Source organism: Thermobia domestica, chromosome 18 (genome assembly GCF_964235325.1).
Source record: "Thermobia domestica chromosome 18, izTheDome1.hap1.1, whole genome shotgun sequence".
In the NCBI taxonomy this organism is placed as follows: Eukaryota; Metazoa; Arthropoda; class Insecta; order Zygentoma; family Lepismatidae; genus Thermobia; species Thermobia domestica.
In genome coordinates this window covers 99,311,178-99,331,680 of record NC_137471.1, presented here as the reverse complement: position 1 = coordinate 99,331,680, position 20,503 = coordinate 99,311,178, and the positions used below count along the sequence as shown (strand labels likewise).

General features: G+C 36.4%; 1 protein-coding gene across 2 annotated transcripts in view; it reads left to right on the top strand.

Moving 5' to 3' along the window:
- The window catches only part of LOC145675453 (serine-enriched protein), a 765,040-nt gene that overhangs the window by 690,540 nt on the left and 53,997 nt on the right, over positions 1-20,503 (top strand). For both annotated transcript variants that reach the window (XM_081745877.1, XM_081745876.1), the window contains exon 7: positions 13,557-13,732. In XM_081745877.1, coding sequence (XP_081602003.1) covers positions 13,557-13,732 — 176 coding nt within the window. The remainder of the gene's footprint in view (positions 1-13,556; positions 13,733-20,503) is intronic.

The window sequence follows — 20,503 nt, the reverse complement described above, 5'->3', positions numbered from 1 at the left end:
ATTTCTTGAAATTCGTAGCTCTTGTGGTAGTCCCCTCCCACAGAACTCTACAGGTGACGTCACCCAAAGGGTTTGCAACACTGATGTCCAGTCGGCGAGCCTACGAAGCGGACATACTCGGAAGGCAGCAAGAGAGGCTCGTCCACTTCGAACTCGACGGTTGCTGGAGCAGGCAGGAGCAGTAGTGAGCTCCTAATCAAGAAAGAAGAATAGGACGGTTGCTGGACGGCAAACTAAACTTCATAAGTATCCTACTATTCTGAACAGTGGACAAATATTTACTTAAATACTTTGAAATATAAACATATTAAATTGTATATTTAAATATTGAGGCCATCAGCCTAATAAAAATTGTCGTTTATATTCAATTGTTTTCGTCCATCCACCTGCTTGAATCGCATGCCTTTAGCTGTAGCTTTTCTCACATGTGTTTTACCTGCGTTTTAAGTAAGTAATTAGAAAGCGTATTCCTGCTGTTAGCTACCTTGGCCGACAACGGTGAAATTTTCACTTGTTGTGAGGGTTTGTGGGTCCCCGGATCATTTAATGTGAATATCTCTTCAAAATTATTTTAATTAAATGAGCCGGCGACCACACTCTGTCATCCAGCCTTACTAATGTGTCATGGCACTCCAGTTGATAATTATTGAAATAAATGAATTTCTAGCGTGTAGGACAAAGTAGCCGATTATCCAATACGGACACTTGCAAATTTGCATTAAATAGCGAAACAACCAGTGCTTAGCACACGAATTTATTGTTCGAATAATGGGATGATGACGGGTGTTCTGTCCAGAGGGAGAACACTTGGAAACACTTGTGGCCCTACCGGCTATCAAATCCAACATCCTTTGCAAATTAAATAATATAAAACAGTATAGCTGGTCTCTTGTGTGTTTTGGTTTAGCGTGATATATAACTGTCTCCCTACTTCAATTTATGATTCATCTTTTAATATCATCACTCTGCAACAGATCTTTTCCGTTTGTTAGCTTTCTGCACTTTAAGAATTCATCCTAGCACCTAATTGAAACACCTGCACCTGAGAGGAACTGATTTCAGATTTAAGTTCAGTTATCTTGATTATCAATTAAAATCTGGCAGCTCCAAAGATTATTAGAGTTCAGTTTATTCATTAAGGACTCACGATCACGCAGTTGCGTTTCAGTGAAAGCAGTTAGAAAGAAACTATTTTAGATCTTGTTGCATTGATTCCATTTATTGGGAAGTTTCAGTTCTTGCTACTTTAACGCTGACACAAGTAAAGAAATAACGTTGAAACCGCGGAGAAGGGATCTAAGTTACCCGAATTAAAAAGTTCCTGCGCTCTTTTATAGTGAATGTTGGCCCGGATTCGAACATTTTAGGATCCTTAATTTTAACTGAGTGGTTGCGAGCCAAGTTTACCACAATTCGTAGGAGTCGTCCTCAAAAATTCACAGATTCGTTGAAGAGTTAATAATGTAATTAGTTAATTAGGGTGAAAGAAGATACGAGATGACTATACGCCAGCGGTATGCCAAAAGTTTTTAGATACTCTTTGCAAAATCAATTTATTTACATTATACCTTTTACAGTTTCTCAAAATAGTCTACACGAGTATCTATACACTTTTCCATTCTTAAAAACCGTAAGACAAATAATTTTAAAAATTCGGTTTTATGGAATATCAAATATTTGTTATTATTAGAGCCCGGATGTTAAGCAAAATGCCTATTCTTTAATTTTAAAGATATGATCAAAAATAACGTTTATATGGGGTGTTATAGTTTCAATTTAAGCCAATTTTATTTTGCTTATTTTGCCTATTTCGCCCATTCCTGCGTAAATAATTGCTTTAGTGCCTAATGCTGCCTATTCTATGCATTTTCTTCAAAATAAGACTTTATTGGGGGAAAATATATAATTTAGTATTTCAAGAAAAGATTGTCTCTTTCTAGAAATATAAGTGTTGATTGTAGTGATAAGATGTCGTAAAACTTTGGACTGCTATGTGCACTGATAAGGTGCTGCAAAACTTTGGACTGGTGTGTGTACTTATAGTGTATAAAATTTGGACTGTTATGTGTAGTGATAAACTGCTGTAGAGAATGTATTTACCAAATATACATTGAATACATCTCAAGCTTCGTTTTTATTCGCACATTTGGTACACGTGTTCGTTTTTATATATACAATAAAAGAAGATATTAACAAACAGATATGTTTCTATATTTTTTCAACATTATCTGTGACTTGAATTTACTTTTTTAAATTCTATTGAGTATTTATCTCCATTATTTCGAGTTACATTTTAGTGCCTATTTCACTGTCTATTTCTTAAATTTTAAGTGCCTATTTGCCTGCCTATTTTCCAAGTTTTTAATGCCTAAACATCCGGTCTCTAGTTATTATTATACTCTGCGATAGCGTCTTCACTTGTTTGAAAGCGGCTTCCTCGAAGTTCTTTCTTGAGTTTTTGGTAGAAGACAGTGTCTCACGGAGCTAAGTCTAGAGAATAAGCCTGATGCGGTGGCATGCGGACTCCAGTTTCCTGTAGAAATTCTGAAGTTTTTACTGCTATGTGTGACCGTGCATTGACGTGATGAAAAAAAAAAAAAACGAAAGAGTGGAGACTGTAGGTGGCCAGTTCTCCAAGCTTCGAAGACAAAGTATCGTACTATTTTGCTGTCACTGTTCGTTGATCATCTAACTGTATAGTTGCTACATGGCCGATCTTAGAAAAAAAATCGACCTTAACTTTACCCACGCTCCGTGCTCATTTAGCTTTCGAAGGTGAAGTTTCATTTTGGAAATACCATACTGTCGACTCTACTTCGTTTCAAGCTCATAGTTGTAAATCCGTTTCGTCACCTGTTATGAAATTATAAACGTCTTTACTTTGCTCCTGCGAAAAATCTTTTAAGCGTATAGCAGCACACTCTGCGCAGTCTTCTTTTTCTTGAGGTGTAAGAACATGTGGGACCCAGCCACTGCAATACTTGGAAAGACCGAGATAATCTTTCATTATGGACTGGGCTATAATTGATCCAATCTTCAAGATTGACTAGATTTCCATGTATGTGATACAGCGTTTTTTTTTAAATTATATATATATATAAAACTGATGTGACTTTTTTATCCGTAACTGCGTCTGAGACGCCCAAAGCGAGGCTGATCTGTCAGACTTTGTCGGCCGCGCACCAATTAAAAACTAAAAAGGGGCACATGAAGGAGCAAAGTCCCCGAAACACTTTTCTAAACTGCTCTGCTGCTCTTGTGTTAAACCGTACTTGTAATCGTAAAATTCATTGCATGCATATCATGTCGCTCGAGCTCTATTGTTAACGATTAATAGGTTGGAACTAACCTACACTTCCAGCCCTCTAATTTTCAAACAAATAAACCTGGAGCCTTGCAGTTATGCCTTTCACCAGTAGAGGTCATACGCTTTTTAACGTGTTAGATTTCAGCACGGCAACGCTATTTGGATTTTAATATGTAAAAACTTTCGGCATGTTTCTGGTACAGTTCACATATAAACACTACTAGAGCGTATTATGGAATTAACATTGACTGCGCCAAAGAACTTAAATTTGGAACACAGCAGAACACATGTATTTAAAGAACTTTATCACCTGAGCAGATCAACAATTTCCTTTCGTAATAAAAAAGATTTGAATTCTATTTCAATTATTCAGATTTTCTTTAATGTTCACGCAAAAAGTCGGATTTATAGTTTTATGTACTCAACAGATTTTACTAACCCGCGCACATATACATACTAATATATCTATCCATCTATCTATCTATGTATAGAAGAAATGTTCACTCTTCGCACAGGGAGAATAGGTCTATGGTTAATTTGTTTGAATTCCCCTCCCCTTAGAATATTTATTTCAATAAAAGTTTAATGAAAAATACAGAAGATATTCTACTTTCAATATAAATATTGAAACACCGTAATCCCACAAAACATGCTTTTAATCATATTGATATGAATAAAAAGCCCAGCTTAAAGTGAGTACTAACTACCTTCGAAAAGTCATTGAAAATGGGTCAGACGTTTTCCCAACCACAAAAACTATGGATCTGGCAAAAAAAATCACTTTTCACGTCCCCTCCCTTCACTCACCGCCGATGATGGTGAACTTAGACTCCAACACAATCAGGAGCATTACTATTCATTTCAGCGACCCATAAAACTATGGATTACACACTAATATCAGTCATTTTGCATTGTTTTTACATGTCACTTGAGATCCCTTACTACCACGGTTTTTTTTTTTTTTTTTTTTTTTTTTTTTTTTTTTTTTTTTTTTTTTTTTCCTTCAAGATTGAAAATCGTATGTCTACCAAGTTTGGTTAAATGTGCTCCAGACGTTCCAGAGTTGCGCTGAAATATACATTCATATACATACTTCCAAATATTTATAGATGTGCGAGCAACGTCTTTGACGCTGCCACTGTAAATTCCCAATCGTTCATCCCTGAACTTGGGATCAAACATCATCACAATTGTAATCTAATAGCTTGATGAACCCAAACTGTGGATTCGACACTAATCTCAGTCATTTATGACATTTTATTTTTCACTTCTTATACCGATGCGGGCTGAACTTGTACTTCAATACTATCAGGATTTTAATTATTAATCTCAGCAACATCGAGGACTATGAATTCGATACTAGCATCGGTATTTTTGATTATTTTCGTATGCCAACCCCTTCTCACCACTCCAGTGGCGCTAATGGAAATTAAACATAGATTTAAATGGTATAAGGAGTGTCAGCAATCAACTTAGAGACCCTGAAAACTATGAATTCGATACTAATATTGATCGTTTTTGATTTTTTTTAATGTCACTATTCCCCCTCCCCTTCCAATCAGCCAACATTAGTGGGGGTGAACTTAAACGGCATCGAAAGTGTTGCTATTCATCTGAGCACCCCTAAACAATGAACTACACTAATATCGGTCTTTTTCGATCACTTTGTATGTTACTCCCTCCCAAGGTGTACTAGGGAGGCTAAACATAAAAGTCGTCGGGAGCTCCAAATCAACTTACGAGGAAGGTCCATAAACTGTGAGAGCTGAATTTTGATGAAAATTAGTGACAAGATTCAGTTCGAGTTGCTAAGTAACGTAGTAATATTCACTCGATGCGCAAATGTTTCGTTGAGCTGCTACACCGACGCCATATTGAAATCCAGTAGGCAATGTAGAAGAATACCCTTTTACCAAAAAATGAAAAAAAAAAAAAAAAAACTTTTGGTATATCTGACTTCACCACTGTAAACCGAAATAGAGCATCTATATGTGGGAATACTTCTAGTGCATGCTCTCCATCTTGAAAGGCGCCATATTGAATCGTGGTCAAATATGATAAATGGCAAGGGGTCATGTGGGGTATCAAATAGCACTGGGATTTACTCCTGAATCCATTTCCGTAACCAAAGTTTACATATCTGTTTTCACTTTAGAGTTAAGAGCTCTCTCACCCACAGAAACATATAAAAACTGTGGTGTGAAATGCGGTCGTGCGAGCTGTTGCAAGGTTTCAACTAATGCAGGAGTAGTCATTTGATGTACAATAGCCACTATACCAATCAGATTTTAAGCCTAGTGAGAGAAATCGTTAATTAAATTGAAATGCCTGTAGTGCAAAATGGAATTTCAGCACTGTAACAAATACCTATTTCGAATCTCTCTCTCTCCAATGTGTGTGTGTGTTGCGATTATGCATAGCATTTAAATGCTGTAAAATAAGTTAGGTGCAACGTCACATATGACTTACAAGCATATGTCTTGAAGTTGTTAGAAAATTAATAGAAAAATAATATAGACTGGTGCACATAAGCAAATATTAGTCTAACCTACTAACTTTTTGCTCTTCAGTTGTGATGATGGAAATCCATAACGAAATGATTAGCATACAACATCGTGGAGCAGTACGAATACTTAACGAATGCACTTTCGTCACATTCTACATGACCACAGACACTATTTTCTACTTGCAACATAGTCTTCAGAACATTTGTAAATGGACCAACTCTTGCTCCTGTGACGTACCCACATTTCTGCCATGCATATGCAAGCATGTCCTTTAGAACTGGGGCACAAAATTGATGATACACAACAGAATGCATTTTCATTATGAAAATTCTGTCATATAACTTGTTCGGTGTACCACAAACAATGAATTTGTGTCGAAAATAATCCTCAAGTCTCCGAATTACCAGCTTATACTGACTGAAAAAAGTATACATCAAGAGGCTGAATAAATTTGGTCTGTGGGGGTATAACTTCAGCATGAATGTTTTTCTCATGTAACAATTCTCGCACGTCTTCACCCGTCTGTCCTCTCCATGAGTCAAACAGCAGCAGGAAATTTTCTTTCACATCAGGAATAAACATGTCTTTTAGCCACCGTTTGACGTGTTCGCGAGTGAGTTTACCTGATTTGCTCGCATCAATAACAATGCTGAAAGGTGTCTGTTTAGCTAACTGTTGTTTCACATTGAGTCCGAACACGCCTTTAGGCTCCTGGAAACATACATACATACATACATACATACACACACATATATATATATATATATATATATATATATATATATATATATATATATATATGTGTGTGTGTGTGTGTGTGTGTGTGTGTGTGTGTGTGCCTAGCCGTACTGAGGAAATGTGAATTTAGATGGTGTATGCATGGGACACTGATGCCAATAACTGAACGACTGCTGTAGTATGTTTCTCACCTATTTCTGACAGAGTTCTACCAGAGGTCATTTCGTACTCTACTCATGATCAGTATTAAAGATGCATTCACTGTTGTGCGGTTTCTCATGTATTATTTTATTATTTTAATCACAAAATTTTGGGCATTATCAAGTAATTCACCTTCGTTTTCATCATCTTTCTTCGTTACAAATTGAGTAATCCTTCTTGAGCGAATCCTGTGCTCTTTTTTTACAATTTGTTCATGAAACCACGACAAGCACGCAACGGATAGTTCAATTTCCTCGTTGTCAGTAACATGCATGCTTTCAAATGACAGTCATGGATCGTAAGTCCTTTAGTGCGATAAATGTTGAATGTGTTTAGTACTTCGTATTTTAGTAGTGACATGGTATGAGAGCAAAGAGGTTTGTCATGGAACTTCAAAGCCCTATACACAAACGCCGTATTGCATTTGAATTTCTTCGCTGCAGCTGCAACAGTGTTGCGTTTTCCATTCCTTTTCAATAATGCAACGTGCTCCTGAATTTGTTTGTATTTGTTGACGACAGCTTCTGATACACGTACAGACTTTGTCCGGCTTGGAGATGACATCTCATACTCGCTGGTAGAAGGCTCCTGTTACTAACTGATGGACTAGTTACCTGTTACAAATCCATTTCATTTGTCGAATATTCATGTTCACTCTCTGTGTCAGTGTCTACATTTAATGTGTCACTAACTGTTAGAGAAACGTCGCCATTATATTTGCTTGCTATCATTGCAAACAATGTATCTGCAATCTTATCTTCTACCCCATTCTAACTCACGACAATATATTTTTCCACCACTACTTGATTTAAAATGTTGATTACACTTATCGGATTAATTGTTCGCATTTTATGCACGGAACGAATGTTTCACTGGTCCAACAAATGAGTTCGTACCGAACGTCACACGCCTGCTCGCACCAAAATTGCTGTACTACTACTGTTTGTCATTCGAGGACAGACACCATACACCTCAGTGCACACCCATATTGCAATTGCCTGTAGGAAAGCACTCTAAACTCTGCGTGCTATGTCTTAAAACCTTAAAAAAATAGTCTCAAGTCAAGAGAAGTAATAAGTATACTTTGTCGGTTTTTAATAATACGGAGTACAATATTAGGGATATACACCACATTCCCATAGAGTATTTCAAACACAAAAAAAAAGAGCCATACATATCATCGTGAGTGTTAAAGCAAATGAATAAACATGTCCCAAAATGACTTTCTTGAGTTGTCAAGTACGTAATTTAAATAATAAATAAATTCTCGGACTTTAAGGACCACCTGTTACAATTAGTTACTTACCACAGTTTCGATACGAAAACTGGTCATACCCTTATTATAAGCGAGGTTTTATTGTTGAAGGTGGAAAGATGCAAATATTTAATTATTTAATATTGAAGGAAAAAACAAGAAAGAAGCTTGTTTTATGGATTTCAACTTGGTATTGAATCTTTTAATAATCTTTATTGCCACCTATTCTTAGCAGGTGTGTATGCATTCTCTTATCACTAATAGCACAACAGATACAAGAAAAGCGAATTCTAAGTTTACAAGTGTATATTCTTCTAAGAATAGTCTGTGAACTGATAATTTAAATCCCCTTCTTTGTTCAATGCGTCAGCGATAAACTGATTCTATTTAGACAAACTGACAATAAATATGCAGTAAGAACTCGTAATATGCACGGTAAATTATAAGTTGTCAAGTATGAGTATTGGAAATGAATGCAATATTCTGCAACAATGAGGGTCTTTACGTAAGGTTTCAAGATCGGAGAAGAAACCTTAATGGAAACTATTATGGATCATGTAAAATTAATTAAATAGAATTTTGGTTTGATTCAGTTTAACGTCCCACACTTATGCCTGCTACGCTAATATGGAGACACGAACTTGCTGATTATAGTGGAATCCGAATCACTTTGGTCATTCAACTAATATACACCAGTTTAGGCCTATATCATTTTTCTAATATATATCCGAACAATTCCTTTGGCATTCTCTGCTCGTCAGTACGATTAAACATGTGTTTCTCTGACCAGCAGTCTATTCCATTGCGCTTCAAAATAGGTATAATTTGTAGCATGCTTGCTATTCCATTTTTTCACTACAGGTGTTTCAATTTAATTAACGATTTCTCTCACTAGGCACAAGACCTGATTGATATAATGGATATTGTACATCAAGTGACTATTACTGCATTAGTTAAAACCCTGCAACTGCTCGCACGACCGCTTTTCATAACACAAATCTAATTCGGACAGTTTTTATATGTTCCCGTAAGTGAGAGAGCTCTTAATTCTGAAGTGAAAACAGATATGTAAACTTTGGTTGCGGAAATGGATTCAGGAGTAAATTCCAGTGCTATTTGATACCCCACATGGCCCCTTGCCATTTATCATATTAGACCAAGATTCAATATGACCTCTTTCAAGATTGCGATCATGCACTGGAGGAACTCCTAGATATAGATGTTCTATCTCGGTTTACATTAATGAAGTCAGATCTACCAAGAGCTTTTTCATTTTTGTGCTGAAAGGGTATTCTTCTACACTGCCTACTGGATTTCAATATGGCGTCGGTGTAGCAGCTCAACGAAGCATTTGCGCATTGAGTGACTAATACTACGTTACTTAGCAACTCGAACTCAATCTTGTCACTAATTTTCATCAAAATTCAACTCTCACGGTTTATGGACCTTCCTCGTTAGTGACCCTAAAAGCTATGGACTAGACACTAATATAGGTAATTTTCAATTATTTTTATGTCACATTTCACACCTCCTTCAGGATGCTAATGGGGCTGAAGTTGGACTTGAAAGACATCTGGAGTGTCACTCTTGATCTAAGCGATCCCAAAAACTATGGATTCGACACTAATATCGGTTTTCTTTATCATTTTTATGTCTGCCCCTTCTACTCACCGTAGGAGGGCTAGGGAGTCTTGCCACCACGGGAGCTGAACTTGGACTTAAGCGGCATTAGAACTGCATCAATTAACTTAGCGACGCTGATAGCTAATGATTCGACACAAATATCAGTCGATTTCGATAACTTTACATGTTAGCCGCCGAATTCAAAGGGGCTTAAATCGGAGTTAAAACGGCATCCATAGACCCGCTGTTTATCTAAGCGACTTCGAAAACTATAAATTCGACACTATTGTCATTTTTGTCACACTCCCTCTCCCTAGGAGTAGTAGAGCGGGTCTTATCCTAACTGGGAGCAGATCTTCTACTTAGAGGGCACCAAAACTGTCACCAATGAACATAGGGACACCCGAGAACTATGGATTTGACACTAATATCGGTCGTTTTCAATTATTTTTACACGTTGCCATCCGCGCCAGGAATACTAATGGGAGTTAAATTTAGATTTAAACATCGGAAGTGTCACTTTATCTCAGCGACTCCGAGCATATACATACGTACATTTTTATATAGATAGGAGAGAGGGAGAACGACCGAAGCCTGAACATTTCCATATAAAGAAGCATTTGAAGAGTATTGAAGTGAAAACCCATGGAAAGAAATTCTGTTCTGTCTTTCTTATAAAAGCACAATTTAGTTTCTTAAAGTGACGTGTGGGAATCGTAAACTTTCTGTGAACGTGGTTTTGGGGATAGTAAGCTTGCTGTCTGGAATCACGATCCGATTTTGGATTGTACCCGCATGTTCTCCTTACGCCTCTATTTCATGAACGTAAATTCTATGCTGTAATGAGAATATTGAGAATTGATCTCCGTATGACAGATAGTTGGAGACAAATTCACTACACATACTTATTTCTCTCTTTGATTATCATTTTTTTAATGTGAACATTCTTTTATATGTACAACTCCTTTAATGTGGGATATTCCTGACATCTCTACACAGTTTTAGAAACTAAACACAGTCTTCCGGTCACAACTTTGCCGATGGGAGAACAATATGTATTTTTTTAGAATTTTCTAAAGCAAATTCCCAACGATGTTTGAATTTCGCATGGGACACATGTATTCCGTTGGTAGTCAAAGGGTTAATGCTATTACACGAATTTCTTAATTTGTATTTAACATATACCGGTAATATACCAACATTTTGTCAACACACCACATCTCAGATGTTGTATTTTAAATATTAATTTCTTATGTCCTCAAATGATTGTATGAACATTTATACAACTGATTTATTTTAATGTAATTATTTTATGTAAATATTCATGCATTGAGAAATATAGCATTACACACTAAAACGTTGACCCAACCGGAAATCGAACTCACTACCTTACGATTAGAATCTCCGCGCGTTACCACTGAGCTAATATGTACACTTCCTTCTGAAGAAATATAACTGAATTTCCAAGATAATGAAATACAAATATGTTGCAAATGTTTTTTTAATTCTACTGTGGATGCGAGAATCATGTTCGCTGTCTTTCCTTTCGTTTGAAATGTTCTTTTATGTATGGAAACGTAGGTGAGAAAACCAGATGTGCTTGTGCTTACATGTATACATAGTTTCGAATTACTGTATGTGTAAGTATTTCAATGGGTGTTACTTTTTTCTGTTTCAACATGCCTTATTACACTTAAAAAAGAAAAAAGAACACATCTGCACATTTTCCCGATTGCCAAAGTTCTTTGGGGCTCGAATCTAGCATATTTAGTTTACTATTTCCGAAGATATCCGAAGTTGGACTTAGAATTTCTTTTTAGCTCAATTTTTCTTTTTAGCTTTTTAGCTCTTTTTAGCATTATAATCAATGCCTTCATTCTTTTCGGAATAGGGTGTACAACGGAGCACCCTCTTAAATTTTGGAAGGAGTACATACGACCAACCCTTAAATTAGGGAATTGTCGGAAAAGAAAAATTAGTAATTATTCTCTAGGACTAAAGCATATACTTCAATAAATTGGCTGGACCCGCTTGTCTCCTTCTATAGGTAAAAATTTACCAAAAATATACGTATTTGCCATATGCTCGTAACGTGGTGTATTTTTGTCGTAATTTACCTTCTTTAATGAAACTTTATTATATTATATGATCTTAGGGATAGATATATGGGTCAGTTCTCATTAATATAACACGTAACACGGGTACTTCGATGTGTTTCTCTTAAAATTTGGGAGGTGTGTGTGTTGGCACACCTTGAATTAGAGAATAATCAAAAAATAAAAATAAAGAAATGTTCTCTAGAACGTAAATAGATATAGCTATCAATTTGGTTGTTCCACCTTGTATACTTTTATAAATAAAAAAAAAGTTTTGAAAGAATATACGTAAGAAACATTTAATAATTTGGCGGGAATTTTGAATTTACCGGGAAATTTGAATTAACATGAGTCATGATTTTGAATATAGTGCCCCAATTGTGATGAGGCTTTGTTGCATCATATGATCATATGAATGAGTACATTGGTATCTTCTCTTGAATAGAACATACAGGGTGTCCGAGAAGTCCTTCCCTGATTACAGAAATTGATAACTCAGGCTAGAAATAAGATAGAAATATGAAACTGGTGTTGAATTGTTTACAAACTATAAAAGTTTTTGTCTGTGTTAGGTGTGTTCTGTTTTACCAAGTCTCAGTTTTGTTTGTTTTAGGTTTGTAGTACGTAAGTAAGAAGCCCAAGAAGCCATGCCAACCAACCAGGAGAAGGCACAGTGTGTCCTGTGGTACCATGAGACACGACCACCAACCACGGTGCAGAGACAGTTCCAGACAACATTTGGGAGGACTCCACCTGATGTCAAGAGCATTAAAGCCTGGTATGAGAAGTTCAAAAACACAGGGTCGGTTGCCTCGACTTTTCTCGACATCTCGATAGGACATTTCCTGGGCGATGGATTGGTCGTGATGGACCAACAGCTTGGCCTCCACGCTCTCCTGACTTCTTTTTATGAGATTATGTCAAGGATGAGGTCTACCGAACACGTGTACCAGATCTTGAAACCCTGCAGCAACGAATAACCACAGTCGTTGCATCGATCCCTCCAGTGATGTTGGCTAATGTGTGTATGGAAATTGAATATCGCCTAGATGTGCTACATGCTACCAAGGGTGCTCATGTGGAAGTGTACTGATGTGACCAAAACTTTTATAGTTTGTAAACAATTCAACACCAGTTTCATATTTCTATCGTATTTCTAGCCTGAGTTATCAATTTCTGTAATCAGGGAAGGACTTCTCGGACACCCTGTATGTACTATTGATACATCCCTTTGAAGTTTTGGGAGGTATATATTAGCCATGCATAAATTTTGAAAATTACCAAAATTATAAATTACTAAATTGTCTCTAGAAGAAGACCACACAAAGTCTGACGGTTAACCGTGAAACGTTTTTCTTATTACAGTATTTCTCCTTGACAATGATTGTTTTGTTAAACTGATCCTTGCGTACAGTACAGTAATAATATAAGTATAGTATTTTTTAATGTAATGTAGAGTGTGAAGATTGCTTTAATTTTTGGGGCCGCGGTGGCTCAGTGGTAGAGCGTTCACTTCTGGTACATGGGGTCCTTGGTTCGATCCCAGCTCGCGCCAAGTAAGCTTTGTGGTGGACAAACACCATGTGCGTGGATTTTCTCGGGGTTCTGCCGTTTCTTTCCACTTTCTTCATTCAATATTTCACTCATCTCTCACTATCACCGTCTCTTTTAGCCTAGTCGGTATAATCGTGGAACGTAAAAATTTCATTTCATCTTTTACTTTAATTTTTTTGCTAAGATCTTTTTTATTTATTTTTCTTTTTGTATTTTATTTTGCTGTATTGTATGTTTCATTGATCTTTAATTTTTTGTACGATTTTACTCTTCAGATAGCCAAGTATTTGCGGAAGAAGTTGAACCAACAGGTGCAGTACCGATGGAATTATCACTGGAGAGGTATCGGTATGCGGCTTTGCCAAATAAATTTAAGGAAAGATCTGAAGATAAAAGACTACAACCACGTGTATCCTTAAAGCTGTTTCCTGGATCTCAGATACTTATTCAGGTATTACAACTGAACAACACACGACCGTTAAAAATTGATTTGTAACAGAATATTATACAACAGAGGCATGTAGTAATTGAAAAGAAAGTGTCCAGTCGATACTTCAGATTTCAAAAAGTACTACGTGACCCTCCTAAATTTGTAGTCTGCTATTAAAGCACATTCTTTACGTAGCGAGTTGAGTAAATCACTTTCTAACGTTTCGGCAATAGCCCTATTCTTTTCTTCTTTTCTTACAACGGACTTTCAGAAATCAACTCTTTCTTGTCGAAATAATTGAAACTGATCTTACTATCTGTTCAGAGATCGATCTTCGTTACGAGCAGAATTACACTGATCGCTTCATTAGATAGAGATATGTTAACTGTCAATTAAAATAATGTTACCTAGATTTTGTACCCTGTCTATGATACCAGCTGAAGGTCTTGAATGCGAGTCTTATTAACAATAATGTACAAATAAGCTACATTTGTCCTCTAAAACACAACTGTAAAGTGTCAAAAGGAAAGACGATGTGGTGGCCTTCCTTTGTATCTGGAATTACTGTGAAATAGCTCCGTTCTTTTTCTGAACAGAGAATAAACTTTATTGAACTATGAACGTCGAATGCCTTCCAGATAGTTCAGTTCAGAAAATACTATATTTGTTTCTTTCTCTAAATTTCGTCAATCATGAAACGTTGCCGTTGTAGTTGTTACTCTGTAAGATGATGGTCTACAGTGGAAATTGAGAAAAATGTTGAAACCTGGGAAATCTTAACTTTGAAACTGGACACAATATGTTAAGCATGATCCTGAAGTGTGTATAGTATATTTGTATAACCACGTTATACTATATTTTTATACGAGATATTGACACATGTTAATGATAATTAAACTTTCCATTTATTAGGTCTTGCTCTAAATTTCCTGCCTAACAGTTTCGGCCGCCTATCCATCGTCGATAGGTTTGAACCCTTACTGGAAAATTATCTCATATCACAAAATGAAATATTATTGTGTACTTTTATATGTACAGAATTGATGAAAGATATGGTAGCAAAGCTTAATAATCACAATTTTTATTCTTAAAAAACTCTTGAAATAGAATATGTCTTCCTGAAAACTTAAAAACGAGAACTACTTTTCTTTGAAATTCTTGAGATTTAAGAAGATAATAATTTTCCAGTAAAGAACTCAAGCCTACCAATGATGGCAGGCGAATCTGCTGAAATAATCTATGAAAATTATAACAAGCCGTAGAAAAGGATTGCCACCTTCTGATGGGCCCGAAGTGGAACACACTTATCGACAATATGCAAATCGCCGGTTTCTCATACTCAAATTTGCACATAGTACAATTTCTTAAGAATGATACAAAGAGATACATATTCATGAAATAAAATTTCATTAAAACTTAAATTGATAACACAAAACACAGAACCCTAACATTATCCTGATGATAGATGAACAGAAGTTATGAACCATTCAACTGGCCAGGAGAGACATCAATGACTATGATTTCACTGCGGCAAACACGAAAAATTATAGTGATAAAACATATCAATATCTTGACAGTCATAAGTATACTCATAGGTGGCTCGAGTTTACAAATGTCACTAAGAATTTCCATCTTATATTTTGTAAGTGTTTTGTTAATTTGTCGTCCAGACCTATAGAGTTTCCCTCTTAGGTGTAATTCGGGACAGGTAGCAACTCGAGTTAAATGGTAAGTTTAATTATATATAGAATACTTATTTAAAGATATGATAGACCCATTTATAAAATAATGGTTATTTATAAAATATGGATTCTTACTAGGTAAGTTTGTCTTTGTTATGTATAGACTATTTCGTTGTAATTGTACTAAGTTTAATTCCACAGTACTAACTAGTAATTATTAATAAATACTAGTAATAAGTAATAAAATACTAAGTAATTTAAGTGATGAGCATTAAGAGTTACCTGGTAGTGATCGGGATCAGTTTCTATTTGGAGTGATTATTATTAAAGTGCTGTTTTCGATTTGTACATCAAACATCATTTTGATATTATCATTCTAGTAAGTTTCAGCCTGCAGCCGGAGGAGAAAATGTGTAAAATCATGAAATTAAGATCTTGCTTTAATGTACAACGTTTTCTGATGTTTCCATTCAATGGAATATACTCTTTTGGTATGTGTTTACCGCTAGATAAGAATAGTCGCAAAAGAATGTAGGTTTCTGGAATAACAAGTAAACTTTTCACAATGTAAAGTTCCATTCCTGAATGTCCAATTTCCCTAGACTCTTTCTAAAATAACCTTATTACTATACATTTGCATAGTAGTGTATATCATAGTTATACTGATAAGTATTGAAATAACAACAGAATTTCTCGTAAAAATGTTGTTAAATTCGGAAGATACAGTATTTCGCAATAATATTTTGTGACATGTCTTCAGTATGTGAAAACATATGTCGTTTCGATGAAATATGATACTAAGGGAAAAGCGAAATCAAACAAGCAAGTACTGAACGCATTCGGAATGCAGAATTGGGTTGAAAGAGTGAACCCTCCTATCATTATCATCGTACTATTTGATCAATGTAGCTTAACCATCCTTGTTTAGCTAGATTAAGAAAGAATGAAAATTTACTGAATCATACTGCTAAGTGCGTGGGACAGTTTTCTCATCACTTCGTTAAGCATATGATTGATCATATTAATCTTGCATCAAAACTACAACGTAACTATTGTCACTCCGGGACTGATTGCATGCTCCTTTAACCCAGCTGTCTTTGAGACGATAGGCATAACCTGCTGTGGATTCAAATGAGAGACTATTTTGAACGTGTATTGCGCATGACACACACACTCGAGAGACTGCTGTTTTCACTGTTTCATACGTTATGCCCTCTGTTATGCGATACAGGCAGTATCAGTTAGGAGACAGTCAGCGGGAAACCTCCGGCCGTCGAAAGTGGAAGTAAATCGGACTCGTTTTCGAGATTGCATTTTGAGGAATGCCGCCCTCTCTAATACTGAAGTCGTGAAGCACTTTAAAAAGAAGGATTGAGTCGTGCAATTGTGTACAGAACATTAAAATGGATCAAAGATGGGATTTCAATGGGAAAAAAAAGAGAAAAGAAGAGAGAGAAGGGGGAGGAAAGAAAGAAATGATTATGACTAAAAAAATCAAAGAGAAGATTGTATTACTGATGCTAGCGACGAATTTACCATTTCAAGTGCTGCACGTGCATTAACAGTAAGTCTTGATGTTATGAGGAAGTGGCTATTGGAACTGGGGATCAAAAGGAAGACAAAAAAGAATGTTCCATGTGCGGGTGAGGAAACAAAAATTCATTCTGAACAAAATTGCCAGGGATTAGTTTTGTGCCTCTAATGATAACAGGGACGTAATAATGGACGATGAAACGTAAATTAATATGAATGGGTATGATTTTAGTGAAAACATGTCGTACTTTGAATTTGGTCACATTCCTGTCCCTGAATCCGTAAAATTTAAGTTCAAAACTAAATTTCCTCAGAAACTGCTCCTCTGGATGGCAGTAAGTAGAAAATGTCATTCTCGGCCATATTTTCATAAGCAATCAGTGGATGCAATTAATCAAAGGAAACCATCCGAATGGCGATTACATCTTTTGGTCTGATTTAGCTACTTCTCACTATGCAATAGGGACGCAGCAGTTCTGGACCGGGAGGGAGTGCGGTTTGTGTTTTATTTGAATCCGCAGCAGTTTATACTGAGAGGGTGATCTTACATGATGATCTGTACATCTGTCAACTGCACCGGCTTTAACTCTTTTAAATTCTTGCCTTTTTCGGCGTTTTTCTTGAGTCTCAGATAAGCAGCGACAGTGTCATCCCTATTTACCCTAGGATCATGGTTTATACCTCCTTTTTTTCTCAGAATGGAACAGCCTTTCAAACGGTACCGCTTACATGTCCCTATGATGTACCAGAAGGGAATTATTTGAGGGAAAATCGGAATTTTTTGCCCCAAATAAAACTTCTTCAAAGTTTGGGGCCCCCTGAGACTCTACCGGGTCTGCGCACCAACCTCCAAAAATTTGGAAAAATCTACGTAGTGTATTAATTACCTGTGACAAATTCGAATTTTCTGTCTTGAATAGTAAGGGCGGGAAAATTTTTTACCCATGTTGAGAGAGCATAAAAAAAACGATCAAAAATTCCCTAAAATACACCCTACAAATTAAAAAAAAAAAATCTGACACGTCCCTAATGATCGTAAAATTATGGTTCATACGTCGTTTTGTTCAGAATGGAGTATCCTTTCAGATGGTATCATCCGCATGTCCCTCGGACATCCCTAATGAGGAAAACATTGAGGAAAATAGTGATTTTTGCTGAAAAATCCTTTTTCCCGGTTTGGAGCCCTCTGGCGCGGCCCTGGGTAAACATAGAGATCTGGAAATCACTTTCAAAAATAATACTTAGTGCACTAATTACTTGTGTCAAATACCAATTTCCTATCTTCAATACTAAGGACGGGAAAAATATTTTCCTCTTCTGCGAATATTCCCAGAATACCGTATATAAATTACAAAAATTTCTTGACACGTCCCTAATTATCGTAGGATCACGATTCATACACCATTCTTTTCAGAATAGAGCAGACTTGCAGATTGTATTACCCTCATGTCCCTCGGACGTCCCTAAGGAGGGAAAATTGAGTAAAATAGGGATTTTTCTGAAAAATCCCGTTTTCCCGTTTTGGGGCCCTCTGGCGCGGCCCTGGGTTAACATAGAGATCTGGAAATCATTTTTAAAAATATTACTTACGGTACTAATTACTTGTGCCAAATACCAATCTCCTATCTTCAATACTAAGGGCGGGAAAAATATTTTCCTCTTCTGCGAATATTTCCGAATTTCTCAAGGATATTGTACAAACTTGAAAAATTTCCTGACACGTCCTTAAGTATCGTAGGATGATGATACATACGTCGTTCTCTTTAGAATAGAGTAGGCTTTTAGTTGTTATCACCAGCATGTCCCTAGGACGTTCCTAAGAAGGTTACAAGTGAGGAAAATAGTTATTTTTGCAGAAAAAATACCTTTTTCCCTGTTTTGGGGCCCTCTAGCGCGGCCCTGGGTTAACATAGAGATCTGAAAATCACTTTAAAACATATTACTTACGGTACTAATTACTTGTGCCAAATACCAATCTCCTATCTTCAATACTAAGGGCGGGAAAAATATTTTCCTCTTCTGCGAATATTTCCGAAATTTCCCAAGGATACTATACAAACTTCAAAAATTTCCTGACACGTCCCTAATTATCGTAGTATGATGATTCATACGTCGTTCTCTTCAGAATCGAGTAGGCTTTCAGAAAGTATCACTCAAATGTCCCTATCATGTAGCCGAGCGGAGTAAAAATCGCGAAAGTGGGATTTTTGGTTCAAAAATATCCCTTTTTTTTACCATTTTGTCCCTCTGAACCCCCCTTCTGTGTTGACGAAGAGATCCGAAAAAATTCTCATAAAAACTAATGGGTCCACTGATTGTTTATGAAAAATATTAGGATTCTAGGATTAAAGAGAAGCTCACCAAAAAATGTTGAAGTTAGACCTCAGTAAAAAAAAAAAAAAAAAAGGAATTTGTAAATAGATGACGTCATACCCACCCATGTTTTGACGCTCGGAAGCGTATAGACCCTTCCAAGGCTTTCTTGAATGCCTCCTCTCTTGGAAAATTGAAAAAAATAACAGAACTAAATAGCATTCTTAGTTCTCTTTTAATCGAATCTTTAAGACACTACAATATCGGTCGAAAACGACCGAAAAAACTTAAAAGGGTTAAGCCCGGTCCTGGAAAAAATAATTACACTGTGCACAGAAAGCTTAATATGTCATGCTGAAACAATCGCGGAAATTTGGTTGCAAATAAAGAATAGCAGCCCATAAAAATTGAGAATTTACGAGCGTAACCTATTACTACAGAAAAATTAATGTCTAAGAAGCTTATTTATGCAGATACCATACCTCTGTCAAACTAAAGCGTATAATGTATCGTAAACAATGTAAGCATCACTCTTGCAGTCGTCCAAGACAGTGCTATTCAACCTTGTTTTCCCGAGTACCCCTAGACGCAGTTTGCGATCCAATTGTGTGTCCCTGAAACTGTTCAAAAGAAATAAAATCGAAATGAACTCATTAAACTTAATACACGTGTTCTGTTGATTAAAAAGGAGGACAAATAGAGACTCAACAAAAGGACAATCAGTGTGCCAATCGAAAGACTATTTACAGGGAGATAAAGTGCACATACGAAAAAAATAACATGAGGTATTTCGAAACATATGGGAGACATTCAATTCTAGTGAGGGGATTTTCCCCTCATCTTCCCTGATAATTCGCACACTGAGAACAATGTTAAAAATTAAGAAAAACTAAAAGTAAGTTTTGAAGTAACCTGTTAATGAGATGACTGAGCTTGTTTCCGGGACGCCAACTCCTTGATTCTTGCTCGAATCTTCGAGAGTGCGAGAATCAGAGCTGATTCTGGATTCAAGCAATTTCTGAGCTTCGTTTTTATTGATGCTAATGCAGAGAAACCCTGTTCACACGAATATGTTGATGGAAATGGAAGAATTTGTGAAATAACACTGATCATTCAATAAATTCTCCAACTATGATCATTCAATAAATATTGGAAATATGCTTATTTTAGGATTACGTACACCCAGAAAACTCTCCGCGTACCCCCGGTTGAATAGCACTGGTCTAAGAGAAGCACTGCACCGTATAGACTCCTACTCGTTATA